Source organism: Hyperoodon ampullatus (genome assembly GCF_949752795.1).
Source record: "Hyperoodon ampullatus genome assembly, chromosome: 1".
NCBI lineage: Eukaryota > Metazoa > Chordata > Mammalia > Artiodactyla > Ziphiidae > Hyperoodon > Hyperoodon ampullatus.
In genome coordinates this window covers 152,695,886-152,723,763 of record NC_136914.1, presented here as the reverse complement: position 1 = coordinate 152,723,763, position 27,878 = coordinate 152,695,886, and the positions used below count along the sequence as shown (strand labels likewise).

Here is a 27,878-nt window from a genome sequence, read left to right as displayed (position 1 = left end):
TAGGCTCAGGCAAAGAACAGGCCAGTCCTTTGGGGGTTCTCTGGGACATCCAACGGCAGTGCCTGGGAAGCAGGATTTGGCAGGTGGGCAGGACCCGACTAATCAAAATAGACACCAACCACAGGGCTGGAACAAGGTCCTGGAAGCCTCTCTCTGTGCCAGGAATTAACATTTTAGTTGTTAGATTCTATAGAGATGGGAGGGAGGGTCTCTAAGTCTACTTTTATTGACTATTTTTCTTAATTATAGTCCCACTTTTCTGCTTATTTTCACACCCATTAAAAAAATTTACAGATATTTATGTAAAACAGCAATGAAAACAAAAATGTAATTTGTTTCATTTTGATTATTCCCAGAGAGTGTAAGCCCTTTCGTCAGTTAGGGTGAGGGTGATTATTCAGATTATTCCAAAAGTTATGTTGAACAGAGTCAAGCCACACTTCTTTTTTTTAGCTTTAATTCACCCATAATTAGCCCAACTCCCAACACATTAACTCTATGTCTTTTTTTTTTTTTTTTAAGTATTTGAGTTGGGAGGAGGTTGGGTACTTTCAGATAATTTTGGCTCATTTTTAGATTCAACTCTGATAAGGCCCAGAACACCAAACATTGTGAGGATGTAGAGGAGTATATTTTTTATATCTATTTTCCAGGCTTTACTCCTTATTGCTGCTTTCTTGGCAACATTTGGGTGTAAGTGGTATGTGGAGAGGGGAGAATTGTCAAGGTGAGTAATTTATTTTCAAATTTGGCGCTTATTCCAGTTATCTATTGCTCCATCACACATTACCCCAAATTTCACAGTTTAAACATTTGAAACAAAGACATTTGAATGGAAATAAAACAATAAAATTTGAAATAAGATCATTTTATTATGTTCAGGGATCATGTGAATCAGGCTGGAAGTAACCTGCCTCCAGGGAGTAGGAATCTTCTAGAGGTGGCTCCAATCACACACACACTTGCGGGTTGATCCCGACTGTTGGCTGCGAACTCAGCTTGGAATGATCCAGAACACCTCCACATGACCTTTCCTCAGACCACAGCCAGCTTTAGACTCCTTACATTGCAGTTGGGGTTGCAAAGTCATGCATCCCAAGAGGTCCAGCTAGAAGCTATAACACCTTCTATGACTTAGCCTCAGAATTCACATATCATTATTTTCACCATTGTCACAAACTTGACCAGATTCAAGGCAGGGACCATGAACACTACCACTCCATGGAAGGAATGTCATTGTCACATTGTAGGAAAGTTTCTGTAGGATGGAAGATACTGTTGAGGACATTTTTGGAAAACTCAATCTACTATAGTCTTCTTCCAAATTCCTGTGCATCCCACAAGCCCACATTACTGTCAAAATCTTGGTTGGTTTCTTCTCATCTCCATCTTTGACAAGCTAATTCTCCATCTGTCTGTATTTAGACCAGGTGCCTACTCCCAAGTGGGAAACTGCTGAGGCTTTCTGTTCATTTATGAATGCCTCATTTCTCTTTGAAAAGCAGTTCCTCAGGGTTTTCTTTCATTCTTCATTCCTCACTGACCTCTTTGAAAAATATGATTTTAACTTTGTTGAGGTTTTTGTTGTTGTTACCATTTGTCTTTCATGTACTTCTACATCTTAACTGAAAGCAGAAATCTCTCCTTACTGTTTGATTTTAATATCTTCATTTTTCATTTCTATTAGTTGTTTTAATTAACTATTCTCTTGTATTTCCTTGCTTTCTTTTTTATGACATTAACTATTTTAAACATACTCATTTTAGAGTATCTATCTGCTTGCTTTATTACATTTATTCTATAAAATGCATGGGATTTTTTTCCCTCTGCTATCCCTGTGTCATGCCTATGTCATGGTAGTTTGTAATATGTGATCGCAGGTTCATTTTCAGTGTGGTTTTATATCCACGGGAGTCCTGTGCAACCTAGATGGAAGTTATATCCCTCCCTCAGACCAAATATGTTTTTGCTTTGCAAGAAATCTCAAGGGCATCACTGCATCAAAACCACTTCTATGTTAATTTCTTGGCCTGGCATTTCAAAACTCTGAGGTTACTGTAAATTCCAACTCCTTAAGTAGAAAGAAGACAGACCTTGCGCTTTTTTTTTCCTAACCCAGATCACATCAATATTAAAAAGCTTCCTTTATATCTCCCACCTTTCTTTGCCCTGTTTTTTGATGCTACAACTCAATTGTGCAGACTACCTTTCTCCTTTGCTGGCAGGCTCTATGCTGGGATCTTCCAATAAGGGTGCTAGAGGGACACTGCAAGGCTGGAAGAAGCAATTCGCTCTTTTTCTGCTGTTCTGTTCTCCATATGGTGGCAAGCAGATCAGCAGGAAGGAATCCTGGCAGTGATTACCACAGTGGCCACAGCCCTCTGCTTCAGTGGTGAATGCCCCCTAGCCTACAGAAGTGGGTTCACCGGCAGACAGCTTTCCATCTAGCTTCTCAGTTACCACCATGATAGGCAGCATATTTCTATGGCATCCACACTGTCTTCTCAGAGGTCTGAATGTCTAGTATGCAGGGCCTTCCTCTAAATGTCTAAATTTCTTCCCTCTTTACTTTTCCTCAGTCCCGGGCTGGTGGCAGCTCCCAGCAGTAGCTACATCTGCTAGACCTTCAAGTTTCCTTCTAGCATTAACCACTACTTAACTACCTAAGGATGCCTTGTGTTAAATTTTCCCTGCTCAAATTACTAGTACACAGTTTCTGAACAGGCAAGAGAGATCTGGGACAAACTCTACCCAGTGGAAGCACTTCATATTAATCACATAACTGTTCTTATTAATCCCTCTCTTTGTGAAATGTAAATGTTGAATGAGCAAAGAAGGAAGGAAATCACTCAGTGCTCATTTTACTCAGTGGTACTGACCAACTAATGAAGCTCATCACACACCCAAAAGTCAGAATAAACAGAATAAGATAATGCGAAGGTCTGCATTGTAGGCAGAGTTGTTTCACTTCGACTTTTTTTTTTTTTTTTTTTGCGGAACGCGGGCCTCTCACTCTTGTGGCCTCTCCTGTTGCGGAGCACAGGCTCCGGACGCACAGGCGCAACGGACATGGCTCACAGGCCCAGCCGCTCCGCGGCATGTGGGATCTTCCCGGACCGGGGCACGAACGCGTGTCCCCTGCATTGGCAGGCGGACTCTCAACCACTGTGCCACCAGGGAAGCTCTCACTTGGACTTTATTTTTGGAGAAATGTTTGTTTTTTAAGTATGAACTTAAGCTGTGACATGCCTGCAAAATGTTAGGACTTATTTTTATGGAAATATGCTCTTTTCAAGCCACTGTTGAGCATTCAGAAGCTGAAACTAGGTTTAGTGCACCTAAATTTTCACATATTTAATGAAGGTAAATATGTACAAAAGAACTAGGCAATGCTGGGTTAAGTTAAACCTGGATTGGACTATTGGTCTTTTACACAGTTAAGAATTAATAACAAGACTTTAGGAATCATAATGATACTGGATTATTGTGTTATGGTGAGACTGTGGGCTCCGAAGACAAACACTCCTAGCTGGTAGGGGATGAGGTCTCCCTGTAAGTCAGTGGATATTCTAACTTTCAGTCATCCTGGAAAGAGGCAGATCATGGGACAGATAAGGTCTGAGAGTTTGAGAACTCATTCCCACGCAGGCCACACTTGCTTAGAGCCTGATCTCAAGTAGTAATGTGGGGTATGCCTGAATGCATGCCTAAGAAGTGCAATTTTGAAAAAGCTAACTTTTTTCATGGGATGCCAAGGATGTAGCTACAAAAGAAAGAATAACTTGTTGATGAAAATCTCCTTTGTTCTGTGGATAATAATAACAGCTAATACTTATATTACATTTATGGTATTACAGATAATTACAGCATAATATACAGAGTACACGATTGGAATTATATGTGTAATTATACTATTGTAAGCACTTACTTTTATATTACTAAGCATTTGATTAAATGCTTAATCATTTATACTGACAACTATCCCATAAGGTAAATTTCATTATTATCTCCATGTTGTAGTGGTCATATCTAGTATCCTGTGTAAATTTCGTAATTCAAACAATGCTCCAATGAATTAAAAGGATGCATTTACATCGATAAACTCGGTGGACGAGTGTGGGAATGAGGAGCACAGAATTCTTCCCCAGCAGGGAACCCTTAACCCCCAAAACAGCATGATGGTAGCAACCAATCTCAAAAGAACAAAAAGTGATTAATAGTCAATACAGAGGGAGTTCTGAGCAAAGAGAGATTCCAATTTGGAACCACATAATCCAAAAGACAGTTCAAGGTACAGACTGCATCCTGATGGACTGCAGAGCATCTATAAGAAAAACTCTTGCTTTGACTTCAGGATAAACTACGAGAGAGAAAGGAACTTTGAAAGGGATGGGAAAGACGGAGAAAGGTCCTATTGCCTGGAAGGTGGGCACATGGGGTCTCTCTAGAAGGCTGACATTAAGTGCCCATCACTGTAAATAATCTATTTGTGTCTCTTACTGGTTAACTGAATATTCTGCCTGGGCAACTGCTATATAAATGAATTCTTTAGCTGTGATACACTTGTCTATTGTCTTTACTGATTTCATACCCATGCCCAAATGTAGGGTTGAGAAAGTGATACTGTCTCCATTCAGTATAATTTCCTGCAGATTCATTTAAGGTGTGTGTATCAATAATATGTTCCTTTTTGTTGCTGACTAGTATTCCATAGAATGGAAATTCCATTGGAATAGAAATTCCAACTGGAATAGAAATTCCAGTTGCTTTAAACATGTAGAGTTAAATTTTAAAGACTATTTCACAAATATATTTGCTTGATTTCAGGGGCTGAAACGGGAAAAGAAAATACAGTCACTATTCAGGAAGTCATTCAGTCATTCCGCCAACATTCACTGGTGGCAGACTATTGGGCCAAATATATCCCTATAAACTTGATTACGAAAAAAGACTAAGACCAAAATAAAATCAAAATTAGTGAAGTAGCAGGGCTAAGGTTGAAACCCATGTCGGAATAGAATTCAGGAAGCAAGAAAATGAGTAGGTCAAAGAATATGTTATCATTAATAACAATTTTCTAAAATGTAAAAATATTCCTAAAAATTGGCATGTCTGGTTAGTTAGTAATTAAAACATCCTATCCCTAGACCAGGCGTTTACTAAGCCATGACTTACACCCGATTTTAAGGCCAACCACAGAAAAAAACCTAGTTTTAAAGGAGCACTTGAGGAGGGTGCCGCAAACCAAGTCGCATCAGAGTAGCTGTCTCTTCTCACCTACTACTGTTCTGGGAAGCACGCTTGGACTGGCAAGGCTGGTGTCCTTGAAAAACCTTAGCCCTCTAACATATTTCCTATGGACCCCAACTGCTCCTCCGAAATTATTTGACGGTTTGATTCTAAACAGAACAAATAAGGCCAGTAGGGCACTGTTTATAAACCTCCCTACAATGTTGACAGTATGGAGACTGAAACGCAAACTAGAGACCAGAGAGAAAAAATTCTTAGTGCTTCAAAACAACCACAGTCAGTTCCCTGACTCTATTTGCCACTTATGGTGTAATATAAACAAAACCTAAGCACACACCTCACAGAGAAGTGCCCCCTTCACACCTGATGACTCCTGGCCCGGGGCTCTAGGTAAGCCGCTCACAAGGCTTTGGTACAAAGTTCGAAAACCGAGCCTTGATAGTGTGACACCGGAGACGCTCGAGACCCAGAAGCGGGAAACTGCAAGGAAAAAAGATTTCCTAGTCAGGTCAAGGTCCAACAAAACAAACACCCACACCCACGAATTGAGATGCGTACCCCAGAGCTGGCGGAAGTGACGTAAGGCCAGTCGCCAGAGGAGGCGGGGCAGCCGAGGGAACGGCCTATTGGGGACCGGGAAAGCCCGGGGGTGTGGCAGAGACAGTGGCCAGGCGCCGGCCTGGGCGCGCCGGCGGGCGGGGCCTGGGCGCGCGACTCGCGGGGACTGGCCTCTTTCGGCGCCAGGAGGCGGTTACTGGGTCTGAGGTTGGGGGGTCTGAGGCGAACAAGGGGCCATGAGGACAACGAGGGAGTCTAGAGCCCGCTGCCCGGCCCTCCTCCCTCGCACAGCGGCGACTCGGCGGCCGCTGGAGTAACCGCTGCCTTTGTTCCGAGCGCCTGTCCCTCCCGTCGCCCTAGCCTCTCACTCCGCCGCGCTCCGGCCGGCCCGCCCTCGGTCCCCGAACCCCCATTCGGCTCGTGCCGCGCGGATGCGGCTGACGGGCCTGGGTTTGGGCTTTGAGCTGGAGGAGGAGGAGGAGCGGCGGCACCTGGGCGGCATGCAATGGGGAACTGCTGCTGGACGCAGTGCTTCGGACTCCTCCGCAAGGAAGCTGGGCGGCTGCAGCGAGTAGGCGGAGGCGGAGGGTAAGCCCCCGGGGGGAGGGGCCCGGCGCCCGCTGGCTCCTCCTATTCGGCCCCTGGCGGGGAACCCCTTTCACTTCCCCAATGGCTTAGAGGAGGCTGGGAGCCCTGGTACCCTCACGGCTGAACAGGCGTCGAGCGGTTTGTCGTAGTGGAGGCCCTGGGAAAGAGGTAGAGAAGGGGGCGGGGTGTCGCTCTTGCCGCCTCCGAGCGAGATTCTCGCTGGGCGCGCTATCACGCGGGGAAAGAGTGACGGGAGGCATCATCTCTAGGAAGCACGGGGCACCCTCACACGAATGGTTAGTAGAACAGGATCCACGGCGACCCGAGCACTCCCTGCGTTGAGCTTGGTTTATTGCTAAAGCTGGTAGTAACTATGTGTTTGATTCTCTCTTTGGCTCTGACAGAGCAGGTCGAGAATCTCTTCCAAAAAGTTGATGTCTCTGAAAGATTTTTTAGTAGAAGTCATTTGGATGCTGGAGTGAAATAAGGTTTCAGACATTGAGCAGTTCTTTGATACTTGCGAATTGCTGGGTTTCCACTGGGCATTCGGATTCTTAATGTTAATAACAAGAGGAGCAGTGTATAGCTTTTTCATATTAATTTTTTGGAATTTCGAGGGGAATGCCATACCCTGATTGCTACCCACAAGCTCTGTAACACTAGGGAAATCACAGTCCTTCTGAAGTTCTCTTGATTAAATCTGGAATATGCCTAGGTTTTTCTACTCACACCATCCATAGGATAATAGAATTTTGTAATTATTCCATTTTTGTGTTTTTTATTTCATAAGGTAGTGAAAAACTTAAATTCCTTGGAAATTGGCTTTGTTGTTGTTGTTAAATATGTCCCAGGAATTCAAACTTAGAATTGAAAATCTGAACCACACCACTCTATGTAAGGAATAAGACATTAATTTTGCGCTTTCTGGAACAGATTCCTAAGTTTTCACGATCTGTCCCATTTAACCAACATCATTAGGTAATAAGATGTTCAACATACACATACTGAAAACAAATGATTTATCATTTGGATCTTTTGGCGATGTAGATCTTGTGAGTCACTCATTCGTTCATCAGGCATTGTGTGACCTCTCTGATGCAGAGTAGTTAGGGTTTTACACTAAGTGTCCCTTGAATGGAAAAGTAAGGACTTGAAGACTTTGTGCCTAATTTTAGTATTTTGGTTTTCCTGAATTAAGTGTTATTACTGTTACAGGGGAACATGGCAGCTCTTTTATCTTGTCAGCAAAAGTCATCCAAGTTACTTCTAATTTTTATTCGTGGATACTCATAATAGTCAAGCTGCTTAAATAGGCTTGCCTAAGGACTAGGTGCCCCAGAATCTTTGGCTTTGTTAATATTTTTATTTGTTCATTTGTAGTTGTGTTGTAGGATAACTAAAAATAGGATCTTATACTCAAATTAGGTAAGCAAAAGTCATTTATATTTCACTTTGGAGTACATTGTTTGGTGTCTGGGATTTTGGGGTTTTGTTCTTTCATGGTGATTTTACAAACTGAAAATGCTTTCCTTAGAGTATAGCATTAAAATTACAGGTTTTAGGGCTTCCCTGGTGGCGCAGTGGTTGAGAGTCCGCCTGCCGATGCAGGGGGTGCGGGTTCGTGCCCCGGTCCGGGAGGATCCCACATGCCGCGGAGCGGCTGGGCCCGTGAGCCATTGGACGCTGAGCCTGCGCGTCCGGAGCCTGTGCTCCTCCGCAGCGGGAAAGGCCGCAACAGTGAGAGTCCCGCGTAACGCAAAAAAAAAATTACAGGTTTTACTCCCTGAGCACATGAACTTGACAGCATAGGGAAGGATGAGGGGAAAATCAGTGAATCATTGTGAGTGTTAATTGTCTGTAGATGTGTCATAAAATCATAATAGTTGGATCTGTACTCTTCTGGCTGTGGGCAGAACTTGAACAAACAAGTTCTATTGCGCCAGTGAGAGTCTGTGGGTTGTGGACACTGTCATCTAAAACAATCTAATAATGATATCCATCCTTTTGTTTTAATCCATAAATGTAGGTTTGGAAAGTCTGTTAGTTGAATCTTCTGATTAACTTATTGTTTTATATTCATTTCAACATTTTAGGAGCTTCTAATAAACATACAGAGGAAGGTGGTTATAGTTAATTGTTGTTTACAGAATAAGGTTAAACTTTACCTCTCATGTTAGTAGTTGCTTTTTTTAAAATCACCTGGTAGTTCTGATTTTCTTTCAGTTATAGGTCTAGGTACTTAACTAGTAGTTCATCTAAGGGCAAAAAAGTTGAGGAGCAATCTCAAAAACTTGATTTATATTTTGTCAATGTAGTAACCATAGGTGGAAGAATCCTGGGCTTTCTTAGGCTGCTTTAAGCTGGGCCTCACAGGGGTACGTTATAATCCAGGGCCTGATTTTTAAATTTATAACATATTAGAGAATTCTGGTATTTTATATTCTAGAATATGTCGACTAGTCAGAATATCAATATCAGTGTTAAGGTATGTCAGAAACCTTGCTACTAATAAAGCTATTTGATGGTTAAAGCAGAGGGAGCTAGATATCTTCAAGGAATAACATTTAGACATCCTAATGAGTCATCCTTTTTCACTCCAGGGAGTTTTGCCTACCACACATTCTAGAGGGCTCCATCTGCTGGTCAGTTCTCCTTTTTTTGGGTAGTACGAGAAATCTTTTGTATAGACACTTATCGTGTTCTTAATTTTTTCTTTCTCAAACTGAAGGTCCAATTAAGTTTTGTTGTGTTGTATTTTAATTCCTATTTTTATCTTACCATATAATTGCACATAGTGGTTCCAGTTAAGATGTACTGTAGTTTTATATGAAAGTATGCTCATGTTTTATATCTCTCTTGATATTTAACATTTGTTGGCCTTTTTGGCTCCAGCAACAAAGTTGCCTTCAGACGATAATTTACAATGATTTGCTGTTTTCTTTACTGGTAAAAATGAGTTTAATAATAGCTGCCAACATATGATTACTTCCTGTGTTCCAGGCACTGTTCTTAAGTATTTTACATTATCTCATTTATTCCTCACCACAATTCTGTGAGGAAGGTGAGTACTATTATATACACTGTAGGTTGAAAATTGAAGCTTAGAAAGTTTAACTTGCCTAAGATAGCAGAGCTGGGATTTTAGCCCAGATCCCTCTGAATTGAGAGCCTTTACCCTTAACCACTAATGTCTCATGGTTTTGTATTAAACATTATAAACATTTTATTAAACAAATATTATAAACATTTAGTTGCTCTGTCTCTCAGTGCATTATCTGGTACTTTGTCACTGGGAGATCTTATGCATATATCTCCAAACTTGGCTCTTTATTCTTTGTGATAAGCTGTCTTCCTTTTCTTGAAACTATGCACTTGACCTCTGCAACATTGCTTTTATGTTTTTATTTTCCTGTTCCTGTCCTGGCTGTATTTACTCTATCTGCCCATTAAATATGGAATTTTTCTCTGTCTTTTCTCTTTATTTAGTTCCCTTAATTTCATCCACTCCTATGGTTTCAACCACCACCACTTCCAAATCTCATGTCTTCTGAACAGACTTCTTTTCAGAGGTTCAGCACTGTATTTTCAGTTGCCTATTGAAGAGATATACTTAGATGTACCAAAGCTCCTCAAATCAACTTATCTAAAGTATCTAATATTTAATATTTGTGTCCCATTAAATATCTGAAATAGTGCATTTCCTTTTCCCCTAGATTTTTTCTTCCTCTGCTTCATGTATTCCCTAATCAGGGATTAGGGACTCCCTTAACAGGTCTGTTCACAGTCCCTATACTACGAACTTTATAGTCCTCACTAATTAGCTATTCAATCTTTCCTTAATACATACTGAACCTGTTTCCTTCCTCTGTGCTTCTTCCTTAAACTTTGTCTTTCAAATTGCTCTCCCTGTTGTATCGCTACACTTCATGCCATCGCCCCTTCCTATCAGTAGAGTTAAGCTTTCTAAAAACCACACTGGATCATGCCATTCCCTTGCCTAACAATTTCCATCTGCCAACTATTTCCTACAGCTAAGTTGCTCAACCTTTTTTTCCTTCTGTGACAGATGATGAGTGCATGGCATTCAAACATGCAACATAATGTCCATCTGAATACTCAGGATTATATGCAGTTCTGCATTTGGGTAAAGAGTATGATCTTACTCTTTGTTCTCTCATTCAGAAAATCATGTCAGAATACAAATCAGAATAACATTAAAAGGAAAACAATGACTCTATTCTAATTTCAAAAAACTTAACTCATTCATAAACCTTATAGTATTTTAACTTTTTTGATAAATGATAACCTTCCAATTCAGAGTAGTATGAAGTTCAGACTCCTGACAAGATAACTTAACCTTAATCTATTTTACCAGGCTAATTGCATTTTCTGATTATATTTTCCTTAGAGCATAGCATTAAAATTGTAGATTTTACTCCTTGTGCACATAGTGTGGCAGCACAGGCGGGGGGAATTAGTGAAAGGATTCTCTGCCATTCTTTCACTTGGTACATCCCCAATGGCCTGTATACCAGTTGGACTATACCTGTTTCTGTTTTCCTAACATACAGTGTTCTCTCATCTTGTGCCTTTGTATGTGATATTTTTCTTCTTTTCCTGTTCTTGGTGAACTTTTACTTATCCTTAAATATTACCTTCCCTGAAAAACCTGCTCTAACCCCCTGAAACAATATTATCTCCCTGAGGCAGTAATACTTTCTACAGGCCTAAATCTGCTGTGTATTAGGGATTGAAAACTTTTTCTGTAAAGGTTTTTAAAAATATTTTTTAAAACCTCTGTAAAGGTTTTTAAAAATATTTACAGAATATTTTTTATTCTGTAAAAAATAATACATATTTTAGGCTTTGCAGGCCATAAGGTGTCTGTTGCAGCTATTCACCGTTGCCATTTTAGCACAAAAGCAGCCATAGATAATATGTAAATAAATGAATGTGACTGTGTTCCAATAAAACTTTATTTACAGAAACAGGCATTGGGCCAGATTTGGCCTGTGGACCATAGTCTGCTGCCTCCTGGTATATACCATGGTATGGGTTGAGAGCTTCTCAAGGTCGGAGACTATGTTTTATCTTTATCTTTCTTCATTTTTAGTATCTCATGTTTATTGAATGAATGAGTATTATTTAAGAACTTGTAAAATCTAGGGAACAGTATTTTCTCCTTTTTTTTTTCCTCAGGATAATTCCCTAACTTTGACATCACTCATATAGTTAAATATATATCCTACCAGTTTTATGTTGACTTACTTTTTAAAGAGACCGTATAGAGAATGAGAATTTTAAATATTTTATCATAATGTATATTGCCAAAATACACTAATCAGTAGTCATTATTGAATGATTCAGTTTGGTTTTCTGCATGTTTGTCGGCTTTGAGAAATATACAAGCATAAGATATTTCTCTTGAAATTTCAGAAGTTAGGAAGGAAAACAGTAGCAGACTTAAATGGATATGAATTTCCTGAACATTCTGTGTTGTACCTTGAAGACTCCCCAGGGCTGTGTTCTGAATCTCACTCTGTTCTTCCTTAATATATTTTCCTTCCTTAATGTACTTTCCCTGGGTGATGGCAGGAAAACACATGACCTTACCTACTACCTTCGTACTAATGAGCTCAGTCATCTCAGTCTGAGCCCTGAATATCTTAATTGCCTACTGAGTATTTCCCCTTGGGTATCAAACATAACCTCAAATTCGGTTTGTAAAGTTGAGCTCATCTTTCTTTCCTGCTCACAGTTCTTTACTCCTTTTCTTCAATTTTTTAAAGCCCCTACCATTTTTACTACTTTGTGTCCTACTTTGTGAGTAGTAAAATAATATACGGTTACCAAAGCCATGAACCTGCAAATCATAATAAACTTCTCCCTTTCACTCATCCTCCAAATCCACATTGTCAAGTTCTGAATGTCCCCTACCATTTTCTTGAGTGGTTTACCATACTTCTAGGATAAAGACTGAAATCTTTAATGTAGCTTTCAAGACCTCACATTATCTATTCCTTGTCTTTTTTTTTTTTTTGCCTCATTTGTGCCACACTCTTCCTTGAATCAGTTTCTTCCCTTTTTAGTTAGATAACTCCTACTCATCTTTTAGATGCCAGCTCAAGGATTATTTCCCACAGAAGTCTTCCCAATCTGTTTCCTACCCTCAGGGGATGAGTTCTCACACCTTGATAGAACCATCTTCCTTATCCTCTCAGCACTTCCTCAGGTTATAATTATACCTGAAATAGTGTGATTATTTGGTTAATGTCTGTCTTCTGCTCTCAGTGTAAAGGAACAAGTTCATGGCTATTTTGCTTACCATTGAATACACAGCTCCAAGTTATGTGCATAGTATGTAGTAGATGTTTAGTAAATACTTGTTGACAGAATTAATGTATGCAGCCTTGATCTTTTCATTCCCCTTTGCCTTTGGTAGCTGCTGCTCCCTGAAACATTCCTTCCCACTACTTGGGGGCCTGACTAATTCCTTCTCCTTCAGCTGATTTTTGATGCTCTTCATCTGAACATACCCCTTTCAGAGCATGGTAGTTGTTAATTTACCTGTGTCTACCCCATTAGACTGTAAACCTCCTGGGTACGTGGGTCAATTTTTACTCACTTCTGTACTTTAAATATAAATACATAGCTATGTCTGTCATTCAGTTATCCAGGGAATTAAGAAAAATTAGAACGTTCAAAATCATAGACACATAAGTGGCAACAGTTTCTGAAAGAAGAAGGTGGTCAACAATTACAGATGCTGCTCACAGACTGCAGATGAACGAGAAAGAACTAAAAGACCTCTAAGATCCCTTCTAGTTGTTGGTCTCCTCTAAATCAGGCTCCTCTTAAAGGACAGTGACTCTTTTTTTTGACATGTTTTCCATCTTCAACATGTTTAACAGGAAAATTTGTCTCTTCCAAGGAACACAATAAATGTTTTGAACATCCAGTCTTCCTAAATTTGCCTTCATTAGGGAGGGGCTTATTTAACAGTAAATATTATTACTTTATTATTACCACCTATGTTGATGCTGTTCTACCTGGAAAATCTGTTGATAGCTCATTCCTTGAGATTTGAATGCTTAAATCTTCACTGAAGTATTTGATACTAATTGAAAAACAGTGTGTCCATCATCTTCAATGTAATAGTTTTTGCCAGGCTTCTATTTGTAACCTTTCCAATTTTTGTCCAGAAAAGAAGAGTCTTGGGAAGCTTTTAATTTTTAATAGACTGTGGAACAGTTTACCATGGTTCTTCATTATTTTTTTATAATGTCAAACAGAAGATATAAGGAAAGACTTATTTTAACAGATACTATACAGGAGAATATGAAGAAAAGGAACAATAACAATGTAGGATTTATGAGAATTTTTTAGTTATCTTTTACTTAAGTCGCTTTGATATGAGTATTTGCCTGCTTTCCATAATAACATGTAGAAGCATAAAAAACTGCATTTTCATTCTATTCTTGATGAGACTGGTTTTATCCTTAATAAAAGATTGTTTTGATATCTGCCTTCACAACATTGACAAATAAATATATATGCAAGAATTGCCACTTTTGTACCTCTTTACTTTCAAGCTTTTCCAAATTCCTTTACATGCCACGATCATTCGGAGTATGATAGCCTATCTTTTCTACCTTTTTAATATCCTTTACATATTTGAGTCTACTTTCACAACATCAGCAATAGTAGAATGGTTATATAGAAACTTAGAGACAGCTCTCAGGGGCATAAGGATTGTGTATAAAGGAATGTCCATGGATGGCTTTGGAGAGCTCTAGACTGTTTTTAAAAAGAGGGAAAATAGATTTCTGTTTTCTTTAAATTATTGTTTTTGGAACCTGTTTCAGCAGCTCAACTTTCACCATAATTAATACACCTGCAAATATATACAGCAGAAACTAACATACAGCAGAAACTAACACACCATTGTAGAGCAATTATACTCCAATAAAGATGTTAAAAAAATTTTAAAAAAGAAAACACAAAATATCAGGACAGTTGTTTGTTTTTTTTTTTTTACAGTGGTGTGTTAGTTTCTGCTTTATAACAAAGTGAAGCAGCTATACATATACATATATCCCCATATATCGTCTCTCTTGTGTCTCCCTCCCACACTCCCTATCCCACCCTCTAGGTGGTCACAAAGCACCGAGCTGATCTCCCTGTGCTATGCGGCTGCTTCCCACTAGCTATCAGTTTTACATTTGGTAGTATATGTAAGTCCATGCCACTCTCTCACTTCTTCCCAGCTTCCCCTTCCCCTTCCACGTGTCCTCAAGTCCATTCTCTACGTCTGCATCTTTATTCCTGTCAGGACAGTTTATAATGGGAAATACTGAAAAAGTCACATTAGAAATGTGTTAGGCTTTTAAGAATCCAATAATACAGAAAGATTTTAGTTTCAGTTTCTTTCATTTACTGCTTAAGTAATGGAGAGCACTCTGAAATCTGAAAGGATACTTTCAAAAACTGGCTTTCTAATTACTTTTCAAATATGTATCACAACCGCAAAAAAAAATATGTATCACAAAGTTTCTCATCTTCTTTTCAGACAAATTCCAGGATAAAGCTCTTCTAATAAAAATGTTACCCCTGAGTTTGCCAAATTGCGTATTACTTTAATCTATCAATATAATCTTAGCACTTATGGTAGTAGGAGTCAGTGTGTGCCCTTTGTGAGTAATAAGGTCTGAATCTAATCTGTCCTAAAAGGAAAGCTTGAGTTTTCTTCCAAACTTATTTTGCTTTTTTGTTTTCTTTCCATTAAAATTTTTTTTGCTACTTCTTTAATTTGCTCTTTTGTCATTCTATCTCTTAGACTCTTGTTTACTTATTAGACAGGACTTTGGTTATGGGGACAGAAACCCAAATCAAACTATCGTAGGCAAAAGGTAGAATTTCTTATAAGGATACTAGGTTTGTCAAGTACTAAGGAAACTGGGCAGGGCAGGGATGCAACTGGTCCTTAGGAATGACTTCAACACTGTCAGAACGCTCTTTCAATTGATTTCATTCCTCTTTGCAGGTTGTCAGAAGTATAACCCCTAGCAGCTCCCTAGAGCTCTCAGGAGGGTATATGTCTGCTCAGTTTCTGTATAACCCTGAACCAATCAAATGAAGTCTGGGGGATGGCTATGATCTAGGTTGGTCAGATAATCAGGGAGTCAGAGTCATGCAAGAGCATGATTGTCCTCACCATAGTTAGATGTGGAGAGAGGGGACAGAAAAGATAGACATTTACAACAGCCAACACCTTGGGCTTCTGCTGAAGTTAGCTATATATCTGTGTAAAATTGGGACAGAACACATTAGTACTCTGCCATCTAATGTAAGTGTAGTGCAACAGTTACTTCCCTTGGTTTGTATTGAGACAGTCTTAGCTTCAGGCTTTGCTTCAGCAGTGAAGTCACACTGATGGCTTATACTGGGATGCTTGGTATTACTAAACTTTATTTTACTATTCAGTTATATCATTCAGTAAGCCTGGAAGAGGAAATAGATTAATCAGAGACAAACTCTTCATTCAGGGAAGAGAGTGATGGTTGCTGAGGGAGAGCGTATAGCACTTTATGCATGAATCCTAATGCCAGAACACAGTGCTACTGAAAGCCTCAACTCATTTCTGTTTTTATTTGAGAAATAGGGAAAATAATAGAATGCCTAGAGAATTGGGGTATTTTATTTATATTGGATATGTTCCATGAATTATTAGGTCTATGGGATGACAATACCAAATGTTCCGTTTTTACCAATGATCTCTTAATGGTCAATAAAACTGCTTTGTATCTGTTAGCAAATAAAGATTGTACAGGAAAAATTGCTTTTTTTATTCTTTATGGTAATAAAAACTTAGTCATGATAATATACCATTCTCTTTTACTAAGCCCATCCGCCACCTCTGCACACATACACACATAATACAAAGCATTCTGACCTGTCCTAACCCTAGGATTCTTCCCATCTCTCAAAGGGGTGCTTTTTGTTCAAGAGTCCTGACACATTAGGAATCCACAGTGTGATTTTGGATCCCCATGGGAGGATGGGGGGTCTTCTATGCCATCAATTTAGGCAGCAATAACAGGATCCACGTTATAAGTGAAAGTCTTAAAATTTCCTGGTACTTCCAGTAGTAAAGGAGCTAGAGGGGCTCTGTCCTGTACCAGCTTTCATACTATAATAGTTAGAGGACATATAGTTAATAGAATGTGATATCTTTGGAGCAGATATAACAAAGGAGATGCTTATTTGACTACGTGTAAGTTTCACTAGTAGGAGCAGAAGATAATAACTAGAATTTTTAAATTTCAGCTTTATTGAGGTATAACTGACAAAATTGTAAGACATTTAAAGTATACATTGTGGTGATTTGATATATGTATACATTGTGAGGAGAAATTAAATTAAAGTCAATATTTCACCCTAGTTGGAAAAATTAATGTAATGGATTATTTGGTTGATGTATATGTGATGTATATTGTTTTTCATTTTCTTTCTTTTATTTGTGCAGGCATGGGATGAGAATAAAAAGCACCTAAGCTTTATATAAACATATATGGTCCCACCATCTAGAGATAACTACTCTTAGCATATTGGCATGTATCTTTTTTAGATTTTTGTTGTTTTGCAAATGTTTAACAAAATTGGGAACATGCTCTTACACATTATTTAACACAGCAGTACTTGAACAAGATATTTTTCTTGATACAGTAAAAATAATGAGATAAAATTTTAAATTTAATTGTATTCTGTTCTATGTAGTAAATATAGTAAATTAACTTATTATTACAGGTATAGTAAATATTAGGACCAATAGAAAAATATTGGTCGACTAAACACTTCTAAACCCACAACTAAGTTTAAAAATCTGGAGTGTTTATATTCTTATGTAAGTTTAGTGGTTTCTTTTTGTAAATATAAGATACTATACATTGGAGAATTTAAAGTTGCTTTTGAGGAAATGTTTTTATGCCACTATATTAACTCAGTTTTAGGATTGATTGTAATTTTTAAAGTTGTTTTCCTGTTTTTCTTCCCAGATCCAAGTATTTTAGAACATGCTCAAGAGGTGAGCACTTAACTATAGAGGTAAGTAGAGTCGTAAATCTGATTGAATAAAACTACCTTCGGAAGGGCAGGAGAGACGCTTTTTTTTAAGTAAGGGGAAGGCTCTGTACCTAAATTTAGTATGGACTCTTTATATTTTAATATTACTGATAACTAGTGAATAGGGAGAGAATTGGAGTGGTGGGGGAAGCATGAATAGGGAGAACAAGTTTGCAAAAGATTAAGATCCCATTCTTCTAGTAGAATTGTTATTTCTACTTAAGAAGTGGTGGGGGGACTTCCCTGGTGGCGCAGTGGTTGAGAGTCCGCCTGCCGATGCAGGGGACACGGGTTCGTGCCCCGGTCTGGGAAGATCCCACATGCCACGGAGCGGCTGGGCCCGTGAGCCATGGCCGCTGAGCCTGCGCGTCCGGAGCCTGTGCTCCGCAACGGGAGAGGCCACAACAGTGAGAGGCCGGCGTACTGCAAAAAAAAAAAAAAAAAAAAAAGAAGTGGTGGGGTTTTTTGTTTGTTTTTGTCTTTTTTCTGTCCTACACAACTGAGCGAGAGGGTACACTTCTATCAATTATAGTGGCTTATAGTAGCCAGTGATTCTAGAGACAGATCATTGGTCTGCCCTAGTAGAGGTGTGGCAGAATCAAAACAGCAAGTTGATTTTGAGCAACTCCACCGTATAATTTTTTATGAGATATGTACCTTAGACAAATATTCATCCTAACACTCACTTTCTTGTTGTTTCAGTTTGAGAATCTTGTAGAAAGTGATGAAGTAAGTATTTTCACAGCAGTATAAAATCCATATTTGTTCTCATTAGTCATCTCATAAGTTCTGACAATTATTTTTTTAATTTTTATTATATTATCTTTTATTTTAGAATTTTTACTTCTTAGTTGTTATTTTTACTTTTTAGTCCCTTATCGTTTCCTTCTTTTACTAATTTATATTAGCAAATTATTCAGAATTTTCTATTATTTAACATATGTAATACTATATATACTATATATATTATATATAGTTTTATACATCATTTATATATTATATGTGTGTGTGTATATATATATACATATATATAAAACAGGTTTTTAAAGTATTCTGTAGAACTTGAGAAACTTTAAAAAAAGATATTTCTAACATCTTGCCATCTTACCTAAGGTAAAATTCCTCAACAATCCAGAGTAGACCCATTGTTTGGCCATAGATTTTATAGATTTCTGAGGGTAGAATTTATACATGTTTGTTCTGCAATCACTTTCTGACTTTAGCCATTATCTTTTTAATAAGTTATTCTTTTTGTAGATTTTTGTATTTCACCTCACCTAAAAATCAATTTTAAGATGCATCCCAAGTACAGAAATGTTAAAATGGGGGAAAAAAAGTACATTTTAGAATTAGTGAAATATGGTATATATTTCTTATGCACTGGTATAGTTAGAAGAGTTTTAGTTTGTGTGTTTATTTCCAACTTTGCTAAACTAATTATATGAATTTGTGTAAATTATTTAACCTGCCTTGGGCCTACTTTCCACATCTCTAAAGTGAATTTGACTAGAAGAGCATTGCAGGTTTTTTTTTTTTTCTTCATAATTTTTGTTTTCTAAGGAAAGAGAAAAATGTATTAAACCAAATTTAAATTATTCTTTAGCCCAGCATTTCCCAGAGTGTGTATAGAATACTAGTCTCAGAGTGTAAATTGGCATATTAAAGGTTCTGGGAAGAACTATTAGAGAAATTGTTAAAGAACTGTTAAAGAAAATTATTTAAACTTGTCCAATTTAGCATTTCCCAAATTAATTTGGGTATAAATCAATTTTTAAAATAGTAATACATATTTATTATTATCTGGTAGAATATATTTGAGGACCTGTGTTAGCCTTTTGTTTCCCAGTAAAATTTCTCCCAAATATTTTAGTGTTTCATAGAATCTCATTTCTTTCCCTTTTCAGAAGTAACATTAATTTTGTGTATTTTTTTAAACAAACGCTTAACATGATATTTTTTAAAGTTTCTGACAAGTACTAAATGTAAGATTTCTGTTAACCTTCAATATAGTTCATCCCCCCATCATACAGCTTTTTAAAAGAATGTGTTTAAAAAAAAAAAAAAAAAAGAATGTGTGATTCCAAGTGTTTTTCTAAGGTGCGTTTTGTTTGATTTGAGTTTATTTGTTTGTTTGTTTGTTTTGCTAACCAGTCTTTTCCTCTCTCATGTCATAGTTAGTGTTTGGTTTAGTTGAATGTCACATCTTGCTTTGTAGTGCTTTTTCCTAAGTTAATTTGGACCATTTGAAATTTTATTTCTGCTGTTACTTAGTCATATATTTTAATTGTGAGATGTGAATAGCACAAATGTGTAAGAAATGCATAAATCCAAATCAGTCTTGAAAGTAGTTACAGTTTGCTTTGGAGGAAAAAACTATAGGTAATTTCAGAATCCCAGGAAAGAGAACAAAAGCAGTCTCGTTATCTGTGGTAGTTACATTCTATGAAGTTGCCGTGAATACTGAATTAGTGGATACTGGAACATTACTCCTAGGAGAAATACAGAATTAGCTTCCTACAGGCTTCTGATCACAACATTTTCATCAACTGATCAATATATAACCTTGTTTTATGTTTCTGTTTGACACCTTATTTTAATGTATATTATTGATTCATTAACTTTGAACTCACTACCAACAGCACTAATAATTCATGCCTGAATGAAGCTTATCTAACACATGTATGTGTAGGCACATGTAGGCATGTCACACCTTCTTATGATTAGGAACAGTAGACAGCACTTCAGCACTACACATGGGGATCATTTTAAACAGCAAAATCAGGAACTAAAAAGCACAAAAATGCAAAAAGTGACACTGCATAGGCTGCAAAGAGGGCACAGTAAGAGTGCTGAAACAGGAAGGCAAAGCATCACCTTCTACTTCAACTGGGAATGTGTATGTCAGGCAGCCAGATTTTTTGCTGCTCTGTGCATGCCTGCCCATGAATGACCATAAGAGTGAGGGGAGCATTGGTTTTGATGTTGCAAATAAATTTTAACTCATTGGTGAATTTTCAAATCCGGAATCTGTGAATAATGAAGATCAATTGTAAATGATGAGAACATAGAGAATATGTTGTCTAGTACCATCTTGAACCCAGAAGGTCATTTGGTGTAGAGTAAATATTTGTTATAAAAAATTAGGAAATGTCCAACAGTTGGTTGCTATATAATTAAGATAGATATTAAACTAAATTTTGCCTTTGAGAAATAGTAAAATGTTAAAGCTTTTTGTTTAAAACACTTTTAATAATGAAATTTATTACCAAGGTAAAATAGATAAGTAGAAAATATTTTGATTAAAAAAAATTTATTGGCTTGCCTTAAATAGAATTCAGCTAGTGAAATTTGTATAATTGTTTAATTAATTCTTGCACAGGGGGAAAGCCCAGGAAGCAATCATAGGTAAGGCTTTTTTTTTTTTTTTTTTTTTTTAATAAAAAATGACTTCTATGTGAACTATAAGAAGCTCTCTAAAAATCCAGGCTCTGTCATTTGCTTGCTTGGAGGCATTGAACAGTTTACATTTCAGGACCTTGGTTTTCTCTTTCTATAAGATTGAGGCAAATAATAACATATCTCAAAAGGTTGTTTTGAACATTAAAGAATTTAATCTACGTAAGTGCCTAAGTGCTTTCCTACTGAACCTAAGTTGTTATGTATATTTTAGTTTTAAAAAACTATTTAATATATTAATATTGATAAGTACATTTCTTTGAATTTATAAAACTTTATCCCCCTTTTGCTTCCTTATGACATTCTAGAACTTGTTTTACTAATCATGTTTTTTACTTTATATAAGTAATACCTCAAAAAACAAACAAACAAAAAGCCCTAGGCAGAAATTAGGGCTAAAGGAACAAAAGTAGGAGGAGACATTACCTTATACGTGGCTGGTTATAACCATGATAATTATCAAGACCTGAAGTTGGGGAAGGGGGAGGAAGTGGGGTGATTGGAGCATGGAGAGAGAGCAGTTGGTCTGAAGACTGAATAGGCAGACACTAGAAGAGGATTCAGAAGATAGCCAAGAAGCAGCGGGCAAAAAGAACCAGGAGAGCTTAGAAAGCCAAGGGAGGAGGTAGAGACAGACTGACAGATGGAATGGAGGGAATGGTCAGCATTGCCACATGAAACTGAAGAAATATTATAAGGACTTAAACTGTCTCATATTTGGCAACATAGAGGCCATTGATTACCTTTGTTAGAGCTAGTAGAGCGATGAAAGCAGAGGCAGACTGTCGTGAGTTGATGAGAGAATGGGAAGTAAGGACATAGAAGGGAAGAGAAACAGTTGTTAGGAGCAAGGAGCTAGACTACTTGGGTTCAGATTCTAGCTTTGCCACATACTATATGACTTACTTGGACATAATCTGTCTTCATCTCATTTCCCTCATATGTATGATCTCTGTATCTACCTTACAGGGTTGTTTTGAGAATTAAAATCAGTCAATATATGTAAAGTGCATAGAAAAGAACCTGACACATAGTAAGTGCTAGATGTGCTATCAATAAACTTTTAATTTCAGACATTTTGGCTGAAATGGGAAGGAGAGAGGGAGCAGTAGTTAGAGGTAGGTGTAGGTCAAATGAAAGTTTTTCCTTCTTCCTTTCTTTCCTTCCTTTCTTCCAATCTTCACAAGGAAGAGAAGTGAAAACAGACAAAAAGAGTAGACTAAAGAAAAGAGGTACTAACTGATGGAGCAATGTCCCACAGAATTCTCTGGAGTGAAGGTGGTGTGGGGTAGCATCCGTGATGAATGAATCAAGTATAAGTGTGACAGGTGACCTTGAACAAATTAATGAATACCACCTCTTTAGAGGAAGGAGGGAAGAGTAGGGAGGATAGACTTAGGTAAGAGGAGGACTGGCAAGAAATTGAGGGATTTGATGGTTGGAGACATGCTCGTCATGTCTCAGAGTGCGGTGAAATTGACTTCTAAGAGAAAAGAGTTTGAATGAAGAACTTAAGGAGTGTGTTTGTGAAGATTTTGAAGTAGTTAGCATAGGATGTGAGAGAGAGTTGGCCATGTATAAGTAAAGGGTTATTGCTAGGGGCAGAGGGCCAAACAGATGTTGGATTTTCTCTCACAGCTCTCAGCAGAAAGAGCTAATCATGGAAATGATCCAAGGTCAGAGAATGAGTAATCTCGGTGAATAAGGCATAATGACAGGTGTGCAGGAAGGTGAGTTATGTGGGTAAAAAAGTACTTCAGGTTTGCCACAGAGTCCACACTGGTTGTAAATGAAGTAAAGCCAGGAGATGATCAGGATCGATAAACTGAGAGAAAAGGGAGGATCAAGGGCCTGGAGTGGTTAGAGGGATTGAGCAGGATAAATAGGGCAGTGGGTATGAGAGTTACGAGTTCCAAAATGATATGAGGGCTGAGATCAGAGTATAGTATACTGAAGTTTGTATTTTATGATGAACATTTTGGGATATAGTCAGATGGCTGAAGAGCCAAAGTAAAGGGAGTCCACATTTCTTTAAAGTTGATTATAGGGCTAAAAAAAGGTATTCTGGGGCTTCCCTTGTGGCGCAGTGGTTGAGAGTCCGCCTGCCGATGCAGGGGACATGGGTTCGTGCCCTGGTCCGGGAAGATCCCACATGCCGCGGAGCGGCTAGGCCCGTGAGCCATGGCCACTGAGCCTGTGCGTCCGGAGCCTGTGCTCCGCAAAGGGAGAGGCCACAACAGTGAGAGGCCCACATACCGCAAAAAAAAAAAAAAAAAAAAAAGTACTCTGGTAGTATATCATCTTATTTCAACTTATATACCAAATTATAACAAGTATTAGAATGTATGATTTTTTACTCTAACAATTGAAATCATAACATCAAATTGCTTTAATACATTTTTGACAGTAAAATTTCATAATTTCACTGATTTTATGAGTATTTTATTTAACTTGGACTCATCAGCACTTTTTTTTTCCTTTCTTTTTCTGCCTTATTTTTCTCTGTAGGCCTCTTACTGAGGAAGAAATTGTTGACCTAAGAGAGAAGCATTATGATTCTATTGTTGAAAAACAGAAAGATCTTGATATGAAAATCCAAAAAGAGGTAAATAGTCTTATGTTGCTTAAGTATATATTATCATAAAGTCTCTGTTTATATGGCAAAGGTGTCATTAAATAATATATTGCATGTGAATGGTCATTGGACCTAAATTTAGATATATAGAGGTGAAAATGATTTAAAAGTTAAAAAATTATTCCAGCCTATAATAATTTGGTTTAGTTTGGTTCAATTTATCAGAAATCATATGCTACCAATGAGTGAAGAGAATACATTCTTCTGAATATAATTTCTGAATTCACAAGTAGGGACTCTGGCAAGATACATGCACCTTTGTGTTTAAAACTAACTTTAAAAATTACTCTGTTTCACAATAAGTGGTTTATTTTTTTAAATCTTTTTTTTTGTCTTGGCTTTATTTATTCTCAGTAAGTGAGCCAAGTACTTCTAACAATCATAAATGTTATATTTACTTTAATATATTTACAGAGGTGGCCTGTAATTACAGTTTTACATTCACCAAGCTAAATGGAATTAGTCATATTCCATTATACATTTAAAAATAGTCTGTTTAGTACCAATTAGTGATTTCAACAGCATTAACTTAAGCTACACAATAGATGCTAATATTAGGCTAAAAAAAAATATTGTGTTGAAATTTGATTTTTAAATTTGATTTGACTTGTAGTAGATTATCATTAAAGCAGTTCGTATGCTATTATGAATGGCAGGAACTTAAATTTGGAAGTAATTTTTTAATAACTTGATGGTAATAAAATACAGGATATGTGTATCAATGCACCATGAACTTTGTGAAAACTTACTTCGCTTTGGTAGACAGTGATATGATTCACCTTAGTTTTAAAGACCTTGGACTAAGGAGGGCCCAAACCGTGAAACTAATCAGGGTGATCGGCATTGGAACGATTGTTGAGAATGAAGATCACTGCATATTCTAAGGAAAGAAACAGTTTTGTATTTATGCAAACTAGATGCTCTACTTTATAATTCAACTTCTAAAGAATTCTGTAACATGTTTGATACCATTTGAATTATTTTGTAAAAAGAGAAATTGAGAAATCACAGCAATTTCTATTATGCTTTGTAGAGCTCAGTTATTTTTTTAATAATTTATTTTTTATTTTATAAATAGAAACATTTTATTTTTAGAGCAGTTAGACAGGTTCTGATTTTTGTTAATCCTTATTGTTTTGTTCATGTACAGTTAGCCTTACAAGAAGAGAAGTTAAGACTAGAAGAAGAAGCTTTATACGCTGCACAGCGTGAAGCAGCCAGGGCAGCAAAGCAGCGAAAGCTCTTGGAGGTGAGGGGAAAAGACCCCGACATATATTAGGGCTGCTTTCCTCCTGATTTTCTTTGACAAATCTTAGTTGGGACTTTTCCCCCCTAGAATCAAGGGCTTCTTGTTTAACAACAAATGTATTTATTTCTATACTCTTAGGAATTTTAAAGGCAAATTAGTTGGTCTTTAACAGCTAGAAATAACATCAAATTATATGCTTGTTGCTGAATGCTGTTTAGCTTTAAATTACCAGAAGCTAATTCTTGTTTATCCCAAAAATGACCTTTATACTTTTCCAAAATTCAGCATTCTTTTGGAAAAATAAATATACTCTTAGATGAAACATTGCAAAACTAACCTTTAAATATCATTTCTGCAGCATTTTTTAGTTTATTTTTGTGAGTTTTTTTTTTTTAACAATTTCTTGAACTGCTAGACTTTCTTATACTTCCTAAAATTGGGTAAGCTGAGCGATTTTGCCCCATAGGAATACTCTGTATTTCTCGTCTTTATACTTGTGTCTTTGGGAGATTGGGAGTTTGGGTCTTGGGAAATCTTTGATGTATTATCAGAAAAAGCAACAGATTTATCGTATCTTACCATGCTGTATTCAAACATGGCATTGTCATAATGCCAGACAGCTATTAATAATAGACATTTATGGAGCCCTGGCTAAGTGTCAGTAACTGTTCTGATTAGTTTACATGTTTTACCTTGTTTAATCGTCACAACAATCCTAGGAGAAAGGTAGTGTTTTTAATCCCCATTTTATAAGTGATGAAACCAAGGGACAGAGATGTTAAGTAACTTAAGATCCTACAGCTAATAAATGGCAGAGCCAGAATTCAAGCACTGCTTAGCCACTTTTCTATTTAGTATCTTCCTCCATCTTTTGCCTGTGTGAACTCTACTGCGGTGTTAACTGAAGTGTAGTACAAGGATTATGTCACATAATAATTGTTGTAACTTAGATGAACTAAAAAATCATGTATCATGTTTCTGTGTGATTTCTATGGGACCCGTGCTCTTCATCTCTCTCTCTCTCTCTTTTTTTTTTTTTTTTTGGTGTTTCAACAGATTAATTAGATTATGTGAGGGAGTATCTTTTTTATTTTTATTTTTTAGTAAGTTCTAAGTAATGGGAAAGTTTAAAAATTAACTCACCTTCCACTAAGAAAGGAAAGTATTTTTCTGGTTATAGTTTAGACATCTTTTTTTGCTATAATAAATTCTCTGCTGCTCACCTTTCAAAGACTAAAATGATTCCATATGCAAAATCTGAGCTCCTGAGTTTTTTCTTCCTTGAATAAATATTGATATGGGAACACACAGCACTCTGTACACATATGCTGACACAAAGATACACAGATACATGCAAATTCATTTGATTTTAACAGTAGCCCTATGAATTTGCTAGGACAGTATTATAGCCATCTGTAATTTACAGATGAAGAAACAGAAAATAAAGGACATGCCAGGGACATACAGTAATAACTGTCAGAGCCATAACTCTGACAGGTTTTCTGAATCCTCTGTTTTTATTATTTCTGAGTCAAGCCAGCCAGGTCTTTTAGATCTTTTGTTTAATTGCTACTTATTTCACCCAGACTAGAACTTCATATACTGTTTTAACTATTACTTTCTTACCCCTCATCTTTCCATTTATTAGAAGCTCTTAGGTGTAATAAGGAAGTCAGATATACCAATATATATTTTTAAAGTTATTTTTTAATAACAGTATGAATATTCTGACCACTTAAGGATTATACACTGAAAAATTGAGAGAAATTCTACCCATGAATAAGAGGATATAGAAGTGAACAGTGATTAATTTAAGGAAAAAAAAACTTCAATGGAATAACTTTTAAAGTGTTTTTTTCCCCGAAACTAGAAAATAACACATCTTGGCATTGCATGATTAGTGTTAAAAAACATGATTTTACAACAGAGTGATTTTGTGTTGCATTATGTTTCCAAAGCAAGAAAGACAGACAGTTTTGCAGCAATACCATCCTTCAAACAATGGAGAATATCAAAGGTAAATAGTGAAATATACTTCTTCCCTTTGTGGTAGAAAATATTATTTCCAAAGAGAATACAGTACACCTCTGGATGCTTATATACATATTCATGTGTATATGTTGCATAAAAAATGATTGCTTCTTGAAGACACTTGTAAGAATACTGAGAACATTTGCTTTCTTTATGTTGGAAAATGATCATTTATTTTAAATTGACTTTATTGCATTCTTAAGAGTGGTCACATCTTTCATACAGAATATGATGCAATAGCACACTGAATGCCTTTGGATAAATTGTTTATGCCTTGGTTGTTAGTGTTTTCCTTAGCTCCTCTCTTTTTTTATAATAAAGTTTATGTGTGATCTTTTTTTTTTTTTGGCTGTGCCATGGGGCATGCAGGACCTTAGTTCCCTGATCAGGGATCAAACCTGTGCCCCCTGCATTGGGAGCAAGGAGTCTTAATCACTGAACCACCAGGGAAGTCCCTGTGTGATCATTTTTTAGAAGATACATTTCAATGTCACATTTCCAGGAGTATTTCCTACTCACTCAAAGAAAATTGTTCATGCTTCATTATTGTAAATTACAAGTTAGACTTATGGCTAAGCTTTGGATTTTGACTACAAGACTAACCAAAATCTTATTATTTTTCAGTTTATTACTAGCATTAGGAAAAGTAAGACCTGTTTTGACTAGGTTATTCTAATTGTACAGCAATTATGAATTTGTGTGGGATAGACCTTTTCAAACCAAAATGCCATCATTTAACTTAAGCATGAATTATGTTGTATCTACTATGAATATATAAAAAAAATTATTTCACTTTTATTACAGTTCAGAACCAGAAGATGACTTTGAATCTTGTTTGAGAAATATAAAGTCACAGTATGAAGTTTTTCGAAGTAGTAGTAAGTCTTTTAAAATATCTGTGTTCATTTTAAGGTTACTTTATGCCACATTAAACAGATAATTGAAAATCCTGGCTCTGTTTTTCTAGAATAACTTTCTGCCCTTCAATTT

The 27,878-nt window shown here is 37.0% G+C and overlaps 1 protein-coding gene across 3 annotated transcripts in view; it reads left to right on the top strand.

Moving 5' to 3' along the window:
- Positions 1-6,239: 6,239 nt before the first annotated feature.
- Positions 6,240-27,878, top strand: part of AP1AR (adaptor related protein complex 1 associated regulatory protein) — a gene marked incomplete at its 3' end in the record, with an annotated part of 31,388 nt that continues 9,749 nt past the window's right edge. Inside the window, exons 1-8 of one of the 3 annotated variants that reach the window (XM_079699976.1) lie at positions 6,240-6,396; positions 17,451-17,499; positions 18,220-18,246; positions 20,897-20,922; positions 23,482-23,578; positions 24,759-24,857; positions 26,816-26,874; positions 27,693-27,766. In XM_079699976.1, the coding sequence (XP_079556102.1) occupies positions 6,314-6,396; positions 17,451-17,499; positions 18,220-18,246; positions 20,897-20,922; positions 23,482-23,578; positions 24,759-24,857; positions 26,816-26,874; positions 27,693-27,766 (514 nt within the window). In that variant the 5' untranslated portion in view covers positions 6,240-6,313. The remainder of the gene's footprint in view (positions 6,397-17,450; positions 17,500-18,219; positions 18,247-20,896; positions 20,923-23,481; positions 23,579-24,758; positions 24,858-26,815; positions 26,875-27,692; positions 27,767-27,878) is intronic. The other 2 variants (XM_079699977.1, XM_079699978.1) reach the window with 2 other exon arrangements.